Here is a 13,270-nt window from a genome sequence, read left to right on the forward strand (position 1 = left end):
ATAAATAATAGTTTCCTTCTAAAGGACCATATTGTTAAATATATTTACAATGATTAAACAATAGAATGTAATTTTGAATTAGTCAGCAATAAAGGCTGGATGAATTTATTTGCATCTCTAGTCTAGGATTGCTAAGCAACCAAGGACAAATGGCTTTATGTGTGGCTAGTATATTGTATTGCTTTAAAAAGCTTTTTTAAAGAACATTCATTCTTTGGCACAGGGATAGATTGATTGTAAGTCTGATTATAGATTCTCTTGGATAATTTCTGGATTTTAGTACATGATCTCCTCAGGCCAGTGTAGTCATATGAATGAAACTTCCCCAGTTTTGCATGTCTCACTTTAATTAAACTTCATAACTGCCATCATTGCCATGCATCATGTTGGTGGCATTCTTTCTTGTTTGTTTCTTTATTTTTATGTGTTTATTTTAATAAGCTGCAGTCACAGTAAGGCAGGGGCTAGTGCATATTGAAGTTGTGCACTATAGGTTCTTCATCCTCAGGAACATACAGACAGCTCAATAATTTTGAGCACAGACCAATTTCATCTGCAAGCATTCAGTGAGGAGTTACGTTATGCATATGTTAAATCTTAAAAACTCCTAATTTCAACTATATCTACCCTCTGACTGATTTCGTCTCAGTCATCAGAAACTGTACTTTTTAATGTTGATATTTTACCCACACATATTCACAGTTCCTACCTTTGACTAGCCAGCAAGCCTGTGCACAGATACACTGGAACAAGTAAATCCTGTTATGCCAAGCCTAGAGACTTGAAGTATAGAATTGCAATATGTTTACTTGCTGAAGGACATGTGCAAAATATGTCTTTAGAGCTTATAATTAAACCTACATCTCATAAATTTGAGGAAATGAAACAGCTGTTACATATTATTTTCTCTTATGGGTTGGATCAGCCATTCCTGAAAGTGATACCATGAAGGGTAAAAAGCCTGAGTAGCAAATCCATTATTGAACTATTCCTGGAAAAATATGCAGGTAGTTTCTGCATCTGAAAGTGTAAAAACAATTCTGAGAATGTCCAGAAAAATTCAAACCTTCCTGGTATTCTTTTGTTGGGACCCTCACTTTAAAACTATTCAATTTCCTTTTGCTTACTTGATAGCGCCAAACCAAATGAGGCAGCTGCTAATCCTGAATAAATTCATAGAAGGCAGAAAACCATCTAAAATTCAAAGTATTTGTGACCCTGACTAGTAGTGCAGAAGACCTCTACAGTCTCACATATTTTTTAGTTCTTCCCAAAGGTAAATCTGCAAGCGTAAAATACATGGCATTCAGTTCCTTGTTAAAGTATCCAGAAATGTTTCAATTTTATTTGTTTTTATTGCATGAGGAAATGAAAAAGTGCTACCTATCCATTTTGAGATCTTAATTTCACTGGAGTGTACTTTTTTATTCCTATTTCTCATGCTTTCAATTGATTGTGATGTTTGCCTGCCTCCTTGTGATTTTCCTTATTACTGCAGTCCTGACTTGACATCTTCAATGGTTTTGGCTTTGTGGGGATTTTTTGATTTTTTATTGGTTGGTTGGGTTTTTTGATATGCTATACTAAGCTACTGAATTGAATTGTGATGATTCTAGACATGCTGTTTATTTGTTTGTTTGATTGATTGATTGATTGATTGTTTGTTTTAGACTTCACATGTTAAACTGAAATGCTTTGGTCAATTTGACGATGTATCTCAAACTTAATTTTATAATAAAATTAAATAATAAAATTAAACATAATAAATAATATTATATTATAACAAAAACTTTATTATATTATAATAAAAATTAAATAAGTAATATAATTAATTGAGTTTAAAATTAAATAATAAAATTAAACATAATTTTAAAGTTTATGGGTCATGATTTTAACCACTGAAGGACTGGCAGAATCTTTATTTCAACAGGGGGCAAAAGTCAGTGATCTGGGGGAAATGGCCAACAATCACTTTTGTGACAAATATTACAAAGATCACAGCTACAGGGAAGGAATTGTTGGGTTTGCTGTACTGCTATCCCAGAGGATGGGGATGCATAATAAAAGAAACAAGGAAGCATTTTAACTCCAGCTTCTGTGTTAATCTTGCATACTCTTGAAAGTAGCTGTTTGAAGCAATTTGGAAGGTAAAAAACCAATAAATATATATCCAGACAGGGAAACACACAGATTGCTGCAGTTGGGTGCATGTGGTAACTGAAATCAGTCTGTGCTGGACCTGAAACATCTGTCACCACATTTACATTTCTTCCAGAGGCAGGCAGTGGGAATAATTCTGTAGAGGAAGATGTGCAGGTTTTTGTTTAGTTGCAGGAGGTGCTTTCTCTTATTTGGCTGTTTTGAGGCAGAAAATTAGAAGAGACAGAATGAGTCTTGATAAAATAGCTGGAGAACAGATGGCACTTCAGGATTCATGGGAACATTTTCATGTATTCTGCAATCCTGTAACACGAGCATGTTCACATGCAGCCCACTCACATTGGCATGGTGAAACCCCAGATCAGCTGAATTCAGTGGCAAAATCTGAACAGATGATCAGTCTGCATGAATACACTCTGTAAGTGACTCAACATCCTTAAAGGAATGTAACTTAGGAGAATCTTGATAGTCTGGGTAAAATTAATTCCTTTTTGTCTTCAGTGGGTTTTCTGTTTTAAATTTGTGCACAATTTATAGATGGAACTCGTGTTTTTACTTCTTGTTAAGTTCTGCCTCTAACTTATTCTGAATAGTACCTCACTGCTCTAATACGTTATTTTAGAGGTATTTCTTGGGGGGTAAAAACTTAGTTGACTTTAGAAAGTGAGAGAGAATTGCCTCTAGCTATTTGGGTTTCCTCAAGAGAAACTTTTCAGGGCCCCAAATGCTAATAGAAAGATTAATCATTGCAATTAAGAAAATTAGTTGCTTGTTTGGGTTTTTATTCAAAGGTAAGAGTAAAGTCTTTTTCTTCTTTTTAAGAAATCTCTCATAAATTTATTTTAGCAGCCTCATGCTAATGTTTTTAAATTTTTTTTCTTAAATACAGTCTTCCCCTCCCTCTATTATTTGATTTTACTACATCTGGTTTTCCATAACTCCATCCAGACATACCATTTGCAAGTTGACACTTTCACTTGCTCTCATAAACTCTGTCTGATTTCTTTTTATGTATTTCATCTGTTTGCCATATCATCTCTTCTGCTGAGTGTTGCATAAAATATTTCTTATGAGTCAGTGTTGCAGCTAAGAGCAACTAGATTTCTGCTCAATATCACACATTTCAGTTGATAGGGACAGGGTCCTCCTTGTGGCTGGCCCAGACAAATGTGTCCTGAGAGTAAGAAATAAAAAGTGTCACCTTAATTGCCCTCAGAGCTCAATGCCCCAGATGTCACCCACAGTGCTTGGAAATGCACACTCCCTTTACTTGCAAATGCCATTCTGAACATGAATCCCACAGAAATAATTTTCCTTGACATGATTAATCTTTATCCAAGGCATAAATGCCTTCACTTGTCAGAAATGCACTTGTTCTTAATGAACAGGAATTCTGTTTACTTCTGCCTCTGTGTTATTTCTTGCACACAGTGCTCACCTATGCTGGATGCTGTTTTCAAACAGTAAAGCAAGATTTAGTGTTAGACATTAAACATATGCTATTTCCAAATTCTATAGAATAGTTTCAGACAGAAGCCAAATGTAAGGTTTGAGGGAAAATTAAATCGAGAATAAGAATTTGAAATGTCCAAACTGTCATGTTGTTGGTATCGGTACAAAAATGTATTTCAATTTCAGTTAGTTAGGCAGGAACACTTGGAATAATTATTTCAATGAGCCTGCTATTGTCTGGAAGCAGAAATAAGCAGCTTCATTAAGTGCAATATCTTTGCTACAGTCAGTCCCAGTGTCTTCCCTTTGTAGAAATGTTTAACACAGCTGTTAATTCCAGAGGTCAATAGCTATCTGTGCCATACAGGGTTCCTTTTCTAGCTTGGGACCAAGGCCAGCTGTTACAAGTTCCAGAGCATGGGAGGAGAGAAAACAAGAAGGATGGGACTTCATAAGCTAAAGCTATAATTGGACAATTATCTCCAATATGCAAATGGAGCAGAACTTATAAAAGCGACAGACCTTGTGACTTGTCGTGCATTTTGTGACCATTTTGGTTCCTTTTGGGTGTAGCCCTGGCTGGGCTCTTGTGCTGCCCCAGGTGGATCCATTTAATGAATCCCTACTTTATACTTTAACTCTGTCTGGCCTCTGTTCTATGTCAGCCTTCTCAAGAAAGAGGTTTTGGCCCAGATATGGAGTACAACACCAGTATGAATCAGCCCAGGACACCTTGGCTCTCAATGTCTCTAACATTCCAGTGGGTACTTCTAGGCCACCTGTGTGTTATCATTTTGCTCATCCCCACATCTTGTTTTCTACTTCCCTATTCTGTCACCACCCTGCTGTTGATGTACCTCTCACAACCCACAACTGGCTGATCTTCAGTGATACCCTGTTAGATTTACCAGAGTGCTGTTTTCAGCAATTGCTGTGCTGCTGTCCTAGAATGATGTTCTCCTGACGCATCACATGGAAGATTTTTCTGGTGCATTGTTCCTGATAGCACTGCAAACATGCCATTTACCTGCTCCCTGCTATAAATGGAGGCTTGTGAAACGACTTATTTCTCTTAGATGACATAGGGCTTTAATAATTTAACATCCTAGTCAGTTTTAGACACGCTGTGTCTTCATGATCAAATATGTGTTTCCTTGCTTCTTGCAGACCTTTCTAAACCCAGATGTAAGTAAGCCATCACCTTTTCCACATCTGTACCTCTTCTAGGGGAACTCTGTAGGAACAATTTACAAACTTTTTCCCCGTGGTATTGGGTTTCTGACCTGATTACAGGCTAGTTTCCTGAGCTGTGACTAAATCTAAGTCAATTTTTGTTTTCATTTCATATTGTTGTGAGGCTTGGTGGAGATTTGCTTTCTGCACAAACCAAAAGAGTGGAGCAGGATTTAGCTCTGTGTAATGGTGAAAGGCACCGGGTTGGGATACTTGGGAGCCCTGTTCCCAGGTTTTAAACCATTTTACAGGTTCCACTTGCCTTCCTGCTAGGAGTAATTTGCAATCGTGTATGAATTATAAGTTGCTTAAGCAGTGTTTTAACATATTATAGGTCATACCAAGAAGGTATAGTAATATATGGAGTGTTTGTTTTTGAGCTCCAGCAGTCTGATTTCACTGGAATCACTAGCCACTAACTTTTCTGCCTGTCTTCAGCACAGATGTTTTCTATTCCCTGTTGTGTTACCAGTGCTGCACCAAAAACATGACACCTTATTGTAGCATTATAAATATATATATATATATATATATATATATATATATATATATATGTATTCCATAAACACTGTAAAAAAAGATTTTTGGCTGATAAAGTAGTTTAACAACTTGGGAAATTATTGCAAAAATAAATTGGGAAGTCATGAGGTAGAAATCTCAAAGGAGGTACTAATGTCTAAGGCACTGACAAATGGAATATAAAAGTCTTGGAAAGAAACTGAATACCGAAAGACAAAGGCAGTCTCATTTTAACTCCACTTTGCTTACCCTTGTTTGCTTAAGTTTTTCACAGAAAGGAGTGGCTTTGGAAATGGAGGCAGTTGCCAAATGGACAGTAATGCCAGTTTAGAAAAAGGAGAAATCCACACACAAGCAAAGTGACCAATCAAATAAATAAAGATGAGTTGGGTGGAAGCAATTCACTTCCTATTCCAAATGACAAGAGCTGTCTTCTATGTGTTTGTGTAAACAAAGTCTGTTTGTCCTTTTGATCTGAAACAGAGGTTGTTTCAATGAATTAAGTGGATACCTGTTGATGTGTTTGATGCAGACCAAGATATAACATTAAAATAAAATTCTTTATAATTCAGAAAGTATGTTAATTCTTAAACCAAATTGTAGCACAGCTAGACATACTGTGACAAGCAATTAACATATGTTCTTGACATATTTTTTTCAGTCTGAGCTTTTTTATGACGTTTTTTCCAACTAAGAGAGATTTGTTTTGTGTGATTTACAACGTATAACTCCCCAAAAATGAGAGGGAGATGTTAATCCAGAGAGCCATCCATTTTCCATGTCATTATCATGGTGTCTGAAGAGAGAGGAAGTGCAGGCTATTTTATTGGGGTTTTAGAATGACAACACAGAAAGTCAGAGCTGCCCCTCAAACAAATCCATATGTGATGGCTAAGGTTGCATCATGTGGAACTTTTAAAACCAGAAGACATTTTTATCCAAAACATTTTTGTATAATCCTATATAAAGAGGGGAGCTAGGCAAAATGTGACTTAATGAGGGATGACAAGGGAAAATGAGGAGTGCATATTTCCTGGTTTTCAGGTGGAGAAAGACTTAATTTTACTTATTTTTAGGGTAATTTAGGTTGGAAGGGACTAATAAATTATCATCTGCCAAAATATACATTAATAGACTGCAAACAGATCACTTCAGTATGGATGAATAATTAGTACCTGGAATTGGCTACATAATTTGCACTTTTTCAGATTTGTAGAGGTGAGGTTTAGTTTTAATCCCTTGGACCTGCACTCAGGCACATAAGTGACTCCTTTAAAAGTCTAAAATAAGCTTTATTGTTTTATTGGACTAAAACATTTCTCTAAGAAGACACAAATTCCGTGACAAAAGGGGAATGAAAGCCAGGAGAGTGTAGCTGGAGGGAAGCTTTCCAGCTTTCCCACTGGAAGCTGATTTTCTTCCATATTCTGCTGTGAATTATTCCCTGTGTGTAAGGGAGTCCCCTGTGTGTAACAGCACTACTGCCTTTTATATTATTTATGCTACAGTGTCTGTAAACTTTTCAAAATAGGACTGTATCTAAATAGAACCCGGCTGATGATTAAATCAGATAATACCTCAGGATTTTGCTATAAGTTTTATGAGGAACTCTAGTGATGAAGTTGCATAATCTTTGCTAATGAGATGTTTTTAATGTCTACATTTGGCTTGCAAGCAAATAATCAGGAGCCTGTCACAGACTCTGGTGTTTTCTGAATTCTCAGAGAAGTAGAAAAACTTCATGTAGCAATAAACAGCTACCTATAAATTTCTGAAAATTTGCATCAAATTCGTTTGAATGAATTTAGAAAACTTCTAATTTTGGCATTCACGTTGGTTATAAAATAAACCAATAAAATATAGAATGTGCTGCTTTATTATACCTCACTGGAATTTATTTTTCTGTTCTGCATGGAGAAACAACAGGGAGAAATTAGTAAAATCACCAACTGAATTCAAGGGTAGGCAAGGGAAAAGATGTACTGGCACTTGGAGAAAAAATTTATTTTAATTAAATAAATTTTAACAAATATTATTATTATTATTATTATTATTATTATTATTATTATTGGTGGTAGTAATAGTAGTAGTAGTAGTAGTATTATATTTAAATAAATAAATTAACATTTTATTTTAAATAAATAAAATAGACAGAAAATTCGAGTGTTTCCAAACCCAGATAAAATACTTGTGATGTACCTCATTGGATTATTTAATTACAGCATTAAACTATTTTATTAGAATATACTGTCAGCAAGACTTAATTGTTAAAATAAATGTAACTTCATTTTCTTAATTTTTTTTTTCTTAAATTTTTTAGAGATAGAGGAAATTGTTTTGGTTGTTTGCCCTTCGCTACTCCTGTAAGGAAAAGCCAGTTTCAATTCAATATAAAACAGTGTCTTTACTAATATATTTTAAAAAAATAATCTTTAAGTATTAATGTTCCCTGACATATTTCTACTAAACTCATGAAGAACAGAAAGACTCCATGCTACAGGACTAGAAGAACATGTGGCATTTATTTACATAAAATATGAAAATCTTTAGTTTAAAATAACATCTCATTTTCTTACAGTTTTTTTTAATTTACTTTTAAAATGTGTAAGAGCCTGAATGAGAGATGTGGGACTCCAGCAGCTCTCCAAAATGCAGTTTATTGTATCTCCAAAATGTAATTTATTATATGTTCCAGCAGTCCAGGGTGGTGGGTGACAGAGCTGTGCCCACAGCTGTCAGCTCCAGCTGCACCCTTAGTTTAGGTTACAGATGCATTCTATACTTTTCTTTTGGTTACATTGCATTCTATACTTTTCTTTTGGTTACATTGCATTATATACTTTCTTTTGCTGAGCATCTTAACACAGTAGAACCAATCTACACCTTAACTGTTATCTCTAGCCTATCATAACTGCTATAATTACCATATTCATGTTACTGTTCTGCATTCACTAACAGTCAGTACATTACAGTTTAAGCTGGAAGTTGTTTTTCAGTTTTCTTGCAGTGGAAAATTCTGAGACCTTTTTTCTACTTGCCACATTGGCTGCCTTGTTTGCCTGTGCTCTCTTTCTGCTTGGTAAAAACATCTTCTTGTTTGGGGTGGGTTTATCCTTTGCTCTAAGCCATAAAATCCCTTCTAACTAATACACCTTGGCCTCCTTGGTTATGCAGTGAGACTGGCTCAGCAATTCTTTTCTTCCATATCAGAACTTGCTTCCATCTCTATTCCTTCATCAGACTCCACATTTAAAAGTCTCTCTGCCAAGCATCTGTGAGACTTCCTTGTCAAACTTTCATCCTTCCCCACAAAAATGCAAATGAAACCCACTCTACTATTTCTTTTCCTTCTATAGTACAGTATTTCCTTTCCTTTTACGTACTACCGTCATATGTTTTTGGCTTTCAGTTAAAGCAAGCAGGTTTTTACAGCAGTAGAAGTGTGATTTCTTTGTGACTGGTTGCCTCTGAAGAGTGTCTGTGCTTTCCCTGCTGTGCGATTTCAGATGCTGCACAACAAACACGTGATGGTTCGTGTGGGAGGAGGCTGGGAGACGTTTGCGGGTTACCTGCTGAAGCACGACCCGTGCAGAATGCTTCAGATCTCCAGAGTGGATGGGAAAACATCTCCAGTCCAGAGCAAGTCTCCAAACATCAGGGACATGAATCCAGACAATTACCTGGTTGTTTCTGCCCATTACAAAACCAAGAAGGAAATTAAGTGAAATAAGCTTCTCATGTGAGTGGGACTTCATGTATGTAAGTCCAAATTATTCTCCTAAGTGTAGTGAATTTAGTTAATGCTTTAAAAGGACTTTGGAAAATTTAACACAGACTGGAAATGACACCCCATTTTGAAGATCTTTGAATTTAGAACTATTTATTTCTGGTACTGTATCTTTTATAGCAAATTACCCTTGATAGGCAAATTACTACAATCGGATAATAAATAGACATATCTTTTTAGCCAAATTATTACTCTTTATTATGTGAATGTATACTTAGAGCTACATAAAGGAGTGGATCCTGTTAATAGAAGAAAATACGCAATGAAATATATTTGTACCAAAATCTTATTACTTTGAATCCCTGACTGTTAGTCTAGTTGAAATATATATATGCAGGTGGAAATTGGGTACTTGGAGAAATTATTTGGCAATGTCTCTTGAAATGAAATAAAAATTGACCATTTGTACGTTTCACAATCTTTTCTTAATTAGCAGAATATAATGGCTTATTGCATGCCAAACAACTTCTCAAAGCCATTACTTTAAAGAAAAAGCCCAAGAAACCCCTTCACACCATTTTACTGTTTAAAGCTGGAGACAATGCTGAGTGTTTGATCTATGTGTAGATCCTTTCTGGTTTTGACAAAGCTGCCCAATGTGGAAGCATTATCATTGGTTTTTTTTAATTTACTTTTAAAAGTAGCAGGGATGTTCTGCAGCCCATGAGGGGAGCAGTGACAGCTGCGCAGCCTCAGACCCAAGGAGTCCCTCTGGAGTCACAAAACGTGGCTCCGTTCTTGGAGATGAACTTCCCCCCCCCCTTCTTTTTAATGTTGTTGGTTATTGTTAAATGTGAAATATTCATTACCCTGTAAATAGAGCGATTCACATTCTCAAAAATCATTCACACACCTCTAATATAGCTAAAGGTGTATGTGGGCTTAGTTCATTATTTTGGCTACTTTTCTATGTTTATATTTGGTAATTTATGTGCCTTGTAACATCCTAGAAAAATCATTTTATAGGATTGTTTCACTGACTGTATAAATTTAAAAATGAAATAAAATTTTTAAAATACTCCTACATTTTGAGTCTCTTATTATTTGTGATCACTCATCTCTACTTTGCTATTGTAAATCAAAGGCGACTAAGGCGACTGTGACGAGGGGGAGAGAATGATGAGGAGGATTCCATGGATATCAAAAAGGCTGATTAATTACTTTATTATATTATACTATATAGATTTAATCTAAGCTGAATCTGCCCAGCACTCACTGTGCTCACAGTGCCCAGAATCCCGTGGCTGTCACCCACAGTCCCCACACACACACACACACCTGGCCCTGACAGGCCGAGGGAACAGAACACCATCACTGTGGGTGAACAATCTCCACATTGCATTCTGCATAGGCACAGCAAGTGATGAGAATTGTGTTTTCCCTTCCTCTGAGGTTTAGAGAATGTGAATCCCAGAAATCCTTGGGAAGAATTGTGCCTTGCTGTTCTCTGTGAGGAGAAATGTGGCAGCACTTTGCTGCTACTGACTGGATGCCTCCCATGCTCAGCATTGCTCGCTGCCCTAATAATTGCACAAAGGAGCAAACAGATAACACAAAAATACCCGTATTTTTTTTAAAACTGATTTTTCTTTGCAGGGAAAAACATTCAAAAGCGTCCTGGAAATATTTTTTTTAAAATACTGACTAGTATTTTTCTCTATTTTCTGATGTTATTTTTTTTTTAATGGTCTTATGATCTGTTCCTGTGGTCTTTAACAGAAAAATGTCTGTGGGCTAGGAAGGATCAAGCCCATCTTTCATGTTGCATGCCTTATTAAGATCAGCACATTGTATCTCACTTCTGTGGAAAAGGCTTACCTCACCATCTAAAAATACCTGCTGAATACAAACAGCTCACAATTGTTTGGTGCAGCAGACAAAGCAGCACGGCATCAAAGTTACAGCCTTTTATTCTTATTTTAAACCACTTTCTAGGGAGATTAAACACATATGCAGCAATAGATCTTTGGAAAAGCCATAGGAAGTCTCAGTTGTCATAGCAGTTGTCATATGTCCTCCTTAAGGGGGCAGAAAGCAGAACACAAGCAGCATAATTTTATAAAAAATGTAGTATAGCAGAAAAAAAATCATGATCTTAATATAAGCACTCAGAGATCTGTTTTCAAGTGGAAAGGGAAGGAAAAAAAATCACTCGTGAAAATGTGAGATGTTTGTTTAGAAATAATGGCTAGGTTTTTAAACATAATTAGTTGGATTTCACAGAAGCATTGAGGTTGAAAAGAGTTCCAAGATCTTCAAGTTCAATCTTTATTTCCATCACCCAAGACTAAGTTTGTGTTGTTATTATGATGTTGGTTTTTTAAATATTTGTGGTTGTTTACATATTAATAAATCAGAGCAGATAATTGGAAAAAAGGTATTCATAAGTTTATTTTAATAGTAAACTCCAACAGTCCCAGTAAATCCAAACAGAGATTTTTAACTAAACATGAATCCCTGTCCATGTGCTTGGACTGTACCTGTCAAAATAGTCTCTTTTTTTTTGTTTTGAGGTACTCAAATGTCTTTTAAAAATCACATTAAAACACTCCCTGACTGAAAACTTCAACTTTGCCAGTTCTAGAATGGGAGACTATAGGATTTTATTTTAAAGTATTTCCAGTACCACCTGATGTAAAAACATGCAGGTGGGACTTGCTGCTTTTGACTGCATTGATGTGGGTGTGAATAACAGAGGAGGAAATGAAAGCATCAATAAAATAAACAACCAAAGAAATGCTGTAAGCTGGTTAGTCTGGAAGAGGGGGTTGGAGGTAAGTGTTAATTATCTGGTAATTATATTTCCATTGTGAATTAGGTCCTGTAGCAATGTAGGAATTGGAAAATTTGTTAGGAACCTATGGCTCAATTTATAAAGCTGAAGCTGAGCAGCAGAATCTTGCTCAAAGGCATACAGCCCTTGTTGCAGTGACAGGGGCAGAACAAACTGAGGTCATTTTCCATGATGGAGTGATTTTAACTCTCTTGCTGAGTAAATTGGCTGAATGTGAATATTGGGGAGGCTGAAGTCCTAAAAACTTCCAGTGATAGGAGCTACAACAAAGCCTTTTCTCAAAGTCCTTGCAGACCAAACCCCTTGGGAGATGCCTGTGCATAAACTGTGCCTAATCTTAAAATGGATAAATGATGTAAAATTATTTACAAAACAAGTTACTATTGTATAATGTCAAATATGACTCATCATGCTGGAAGCCATTCAGAACTAGTTTGGAAATGTAACTGTGATATCTGTTATTGCTCTTTACAGACAGTGCATTCTGTCCCCTTGCTATTCATCCGTTACCTGGCAATTTTTTTCTAAGCAGGATTATTTACATCACTGATTGAGGATAGGGGTTTTCACATCTTTATTACAGGGATAATTGCTTCTTCCTTTTCAGTACCACCTTTTTGTTCAACAGCAATTTAGAGACAATATGGAAAATCTCTGGCAGCTATTTAAAGGACTGTTGGTGTGGATGAGTGAAATGACAAGGCAGTATATGTGTGGGAAGGTACAGCAAGTTTCTTGTAACTGAAGACTCAATCCTGAATTTATTACACATTTATTACATCACTTTAGATGTGGAAGATGAGCTGTCTGCCCCACCACAGAGGTACAGAAGTGTCTCCTAGAGATGCTGACAAGGGAAGGAGGCACAGGGCTGCTGCTTAGCTCTGCCTCCTCCTTTCTGAGCCTGTGTGTGTCAGCTGAGGTAAGGTGGAACACAGGTGGGAACACTGCATTTTGGAGAGCCCCTGGAGTGCCCCACATCCCTCACTCAGGCTCTTAGTGACTGACCACAGTCTGAGCCAGCTGACTGTGGTTGGCTATTAATTAGAAACAACCACATGAGACCAATCCCAGATGCACCTGTTGCATTCCACAGCAGCAGATAACCATTGTTTACATTGTGTTCCTGAGGCCTCTCAGCTTCTCAGGAGAAAAAGATCCTAGCAAAAGGATTTTTCATAAAATATGTCTGTGACACCAGACTCTGGAAAAACTGCTGGCACTGCTTGTGCCTGATGAGCTGCCTCTCCAGTACTTTGTCTTGTCACTGTGCCAAATCCACACGCTGAAGCCATCTGTGCTCCTCAGGGCCCACTGCTGCTGCC

At 36.6% G+C, this 13,270-nt stretch overlaps 1 protein-coding gene across 1 annotated transcript in view; it reads left to right on the forward strand.

Annotated features, from left to right (window-relative positions):
- GAS2 (growth arrest specific 2) overlaps positions 1-9,764 on the forward strand; it is a 74,440-nt gene extending 64,676 nt beyond the window's left edge. Inside the window, exon 8 of the mRNA XM_054283639.1 lies at positions 8,871-9,764. Within this exon, the coding sequence (XP_054139614.1) occupies positions 8,871-9,089 (219 nt within the window). The 3' untranslated portion in view covers positions 9,090-9,764. The remainder of the gene's footprint in view (positions 1-8,870) is intronic.
- The last annotated feature ends 3,506 nt before the right edge of the window (positions 9,765-13,270 follow it).

Source organism: Melozone crissalis, unplaced genomic scaffold, assembly GCF_028551555.1.
Source record: "Melozone crissalis strain CALT ecotype California unplaced genomic scaffold, PUWL_Pcris_2 ptg000038l_1, whole genome shotgun sequence".
In the NCBI taxonomy this organism is placed as follows: Eukaryota; Metazoa; Chordata; class Aves; order Passeriformes; family Passerellidae; genus Melozone; species Melozone crissalis.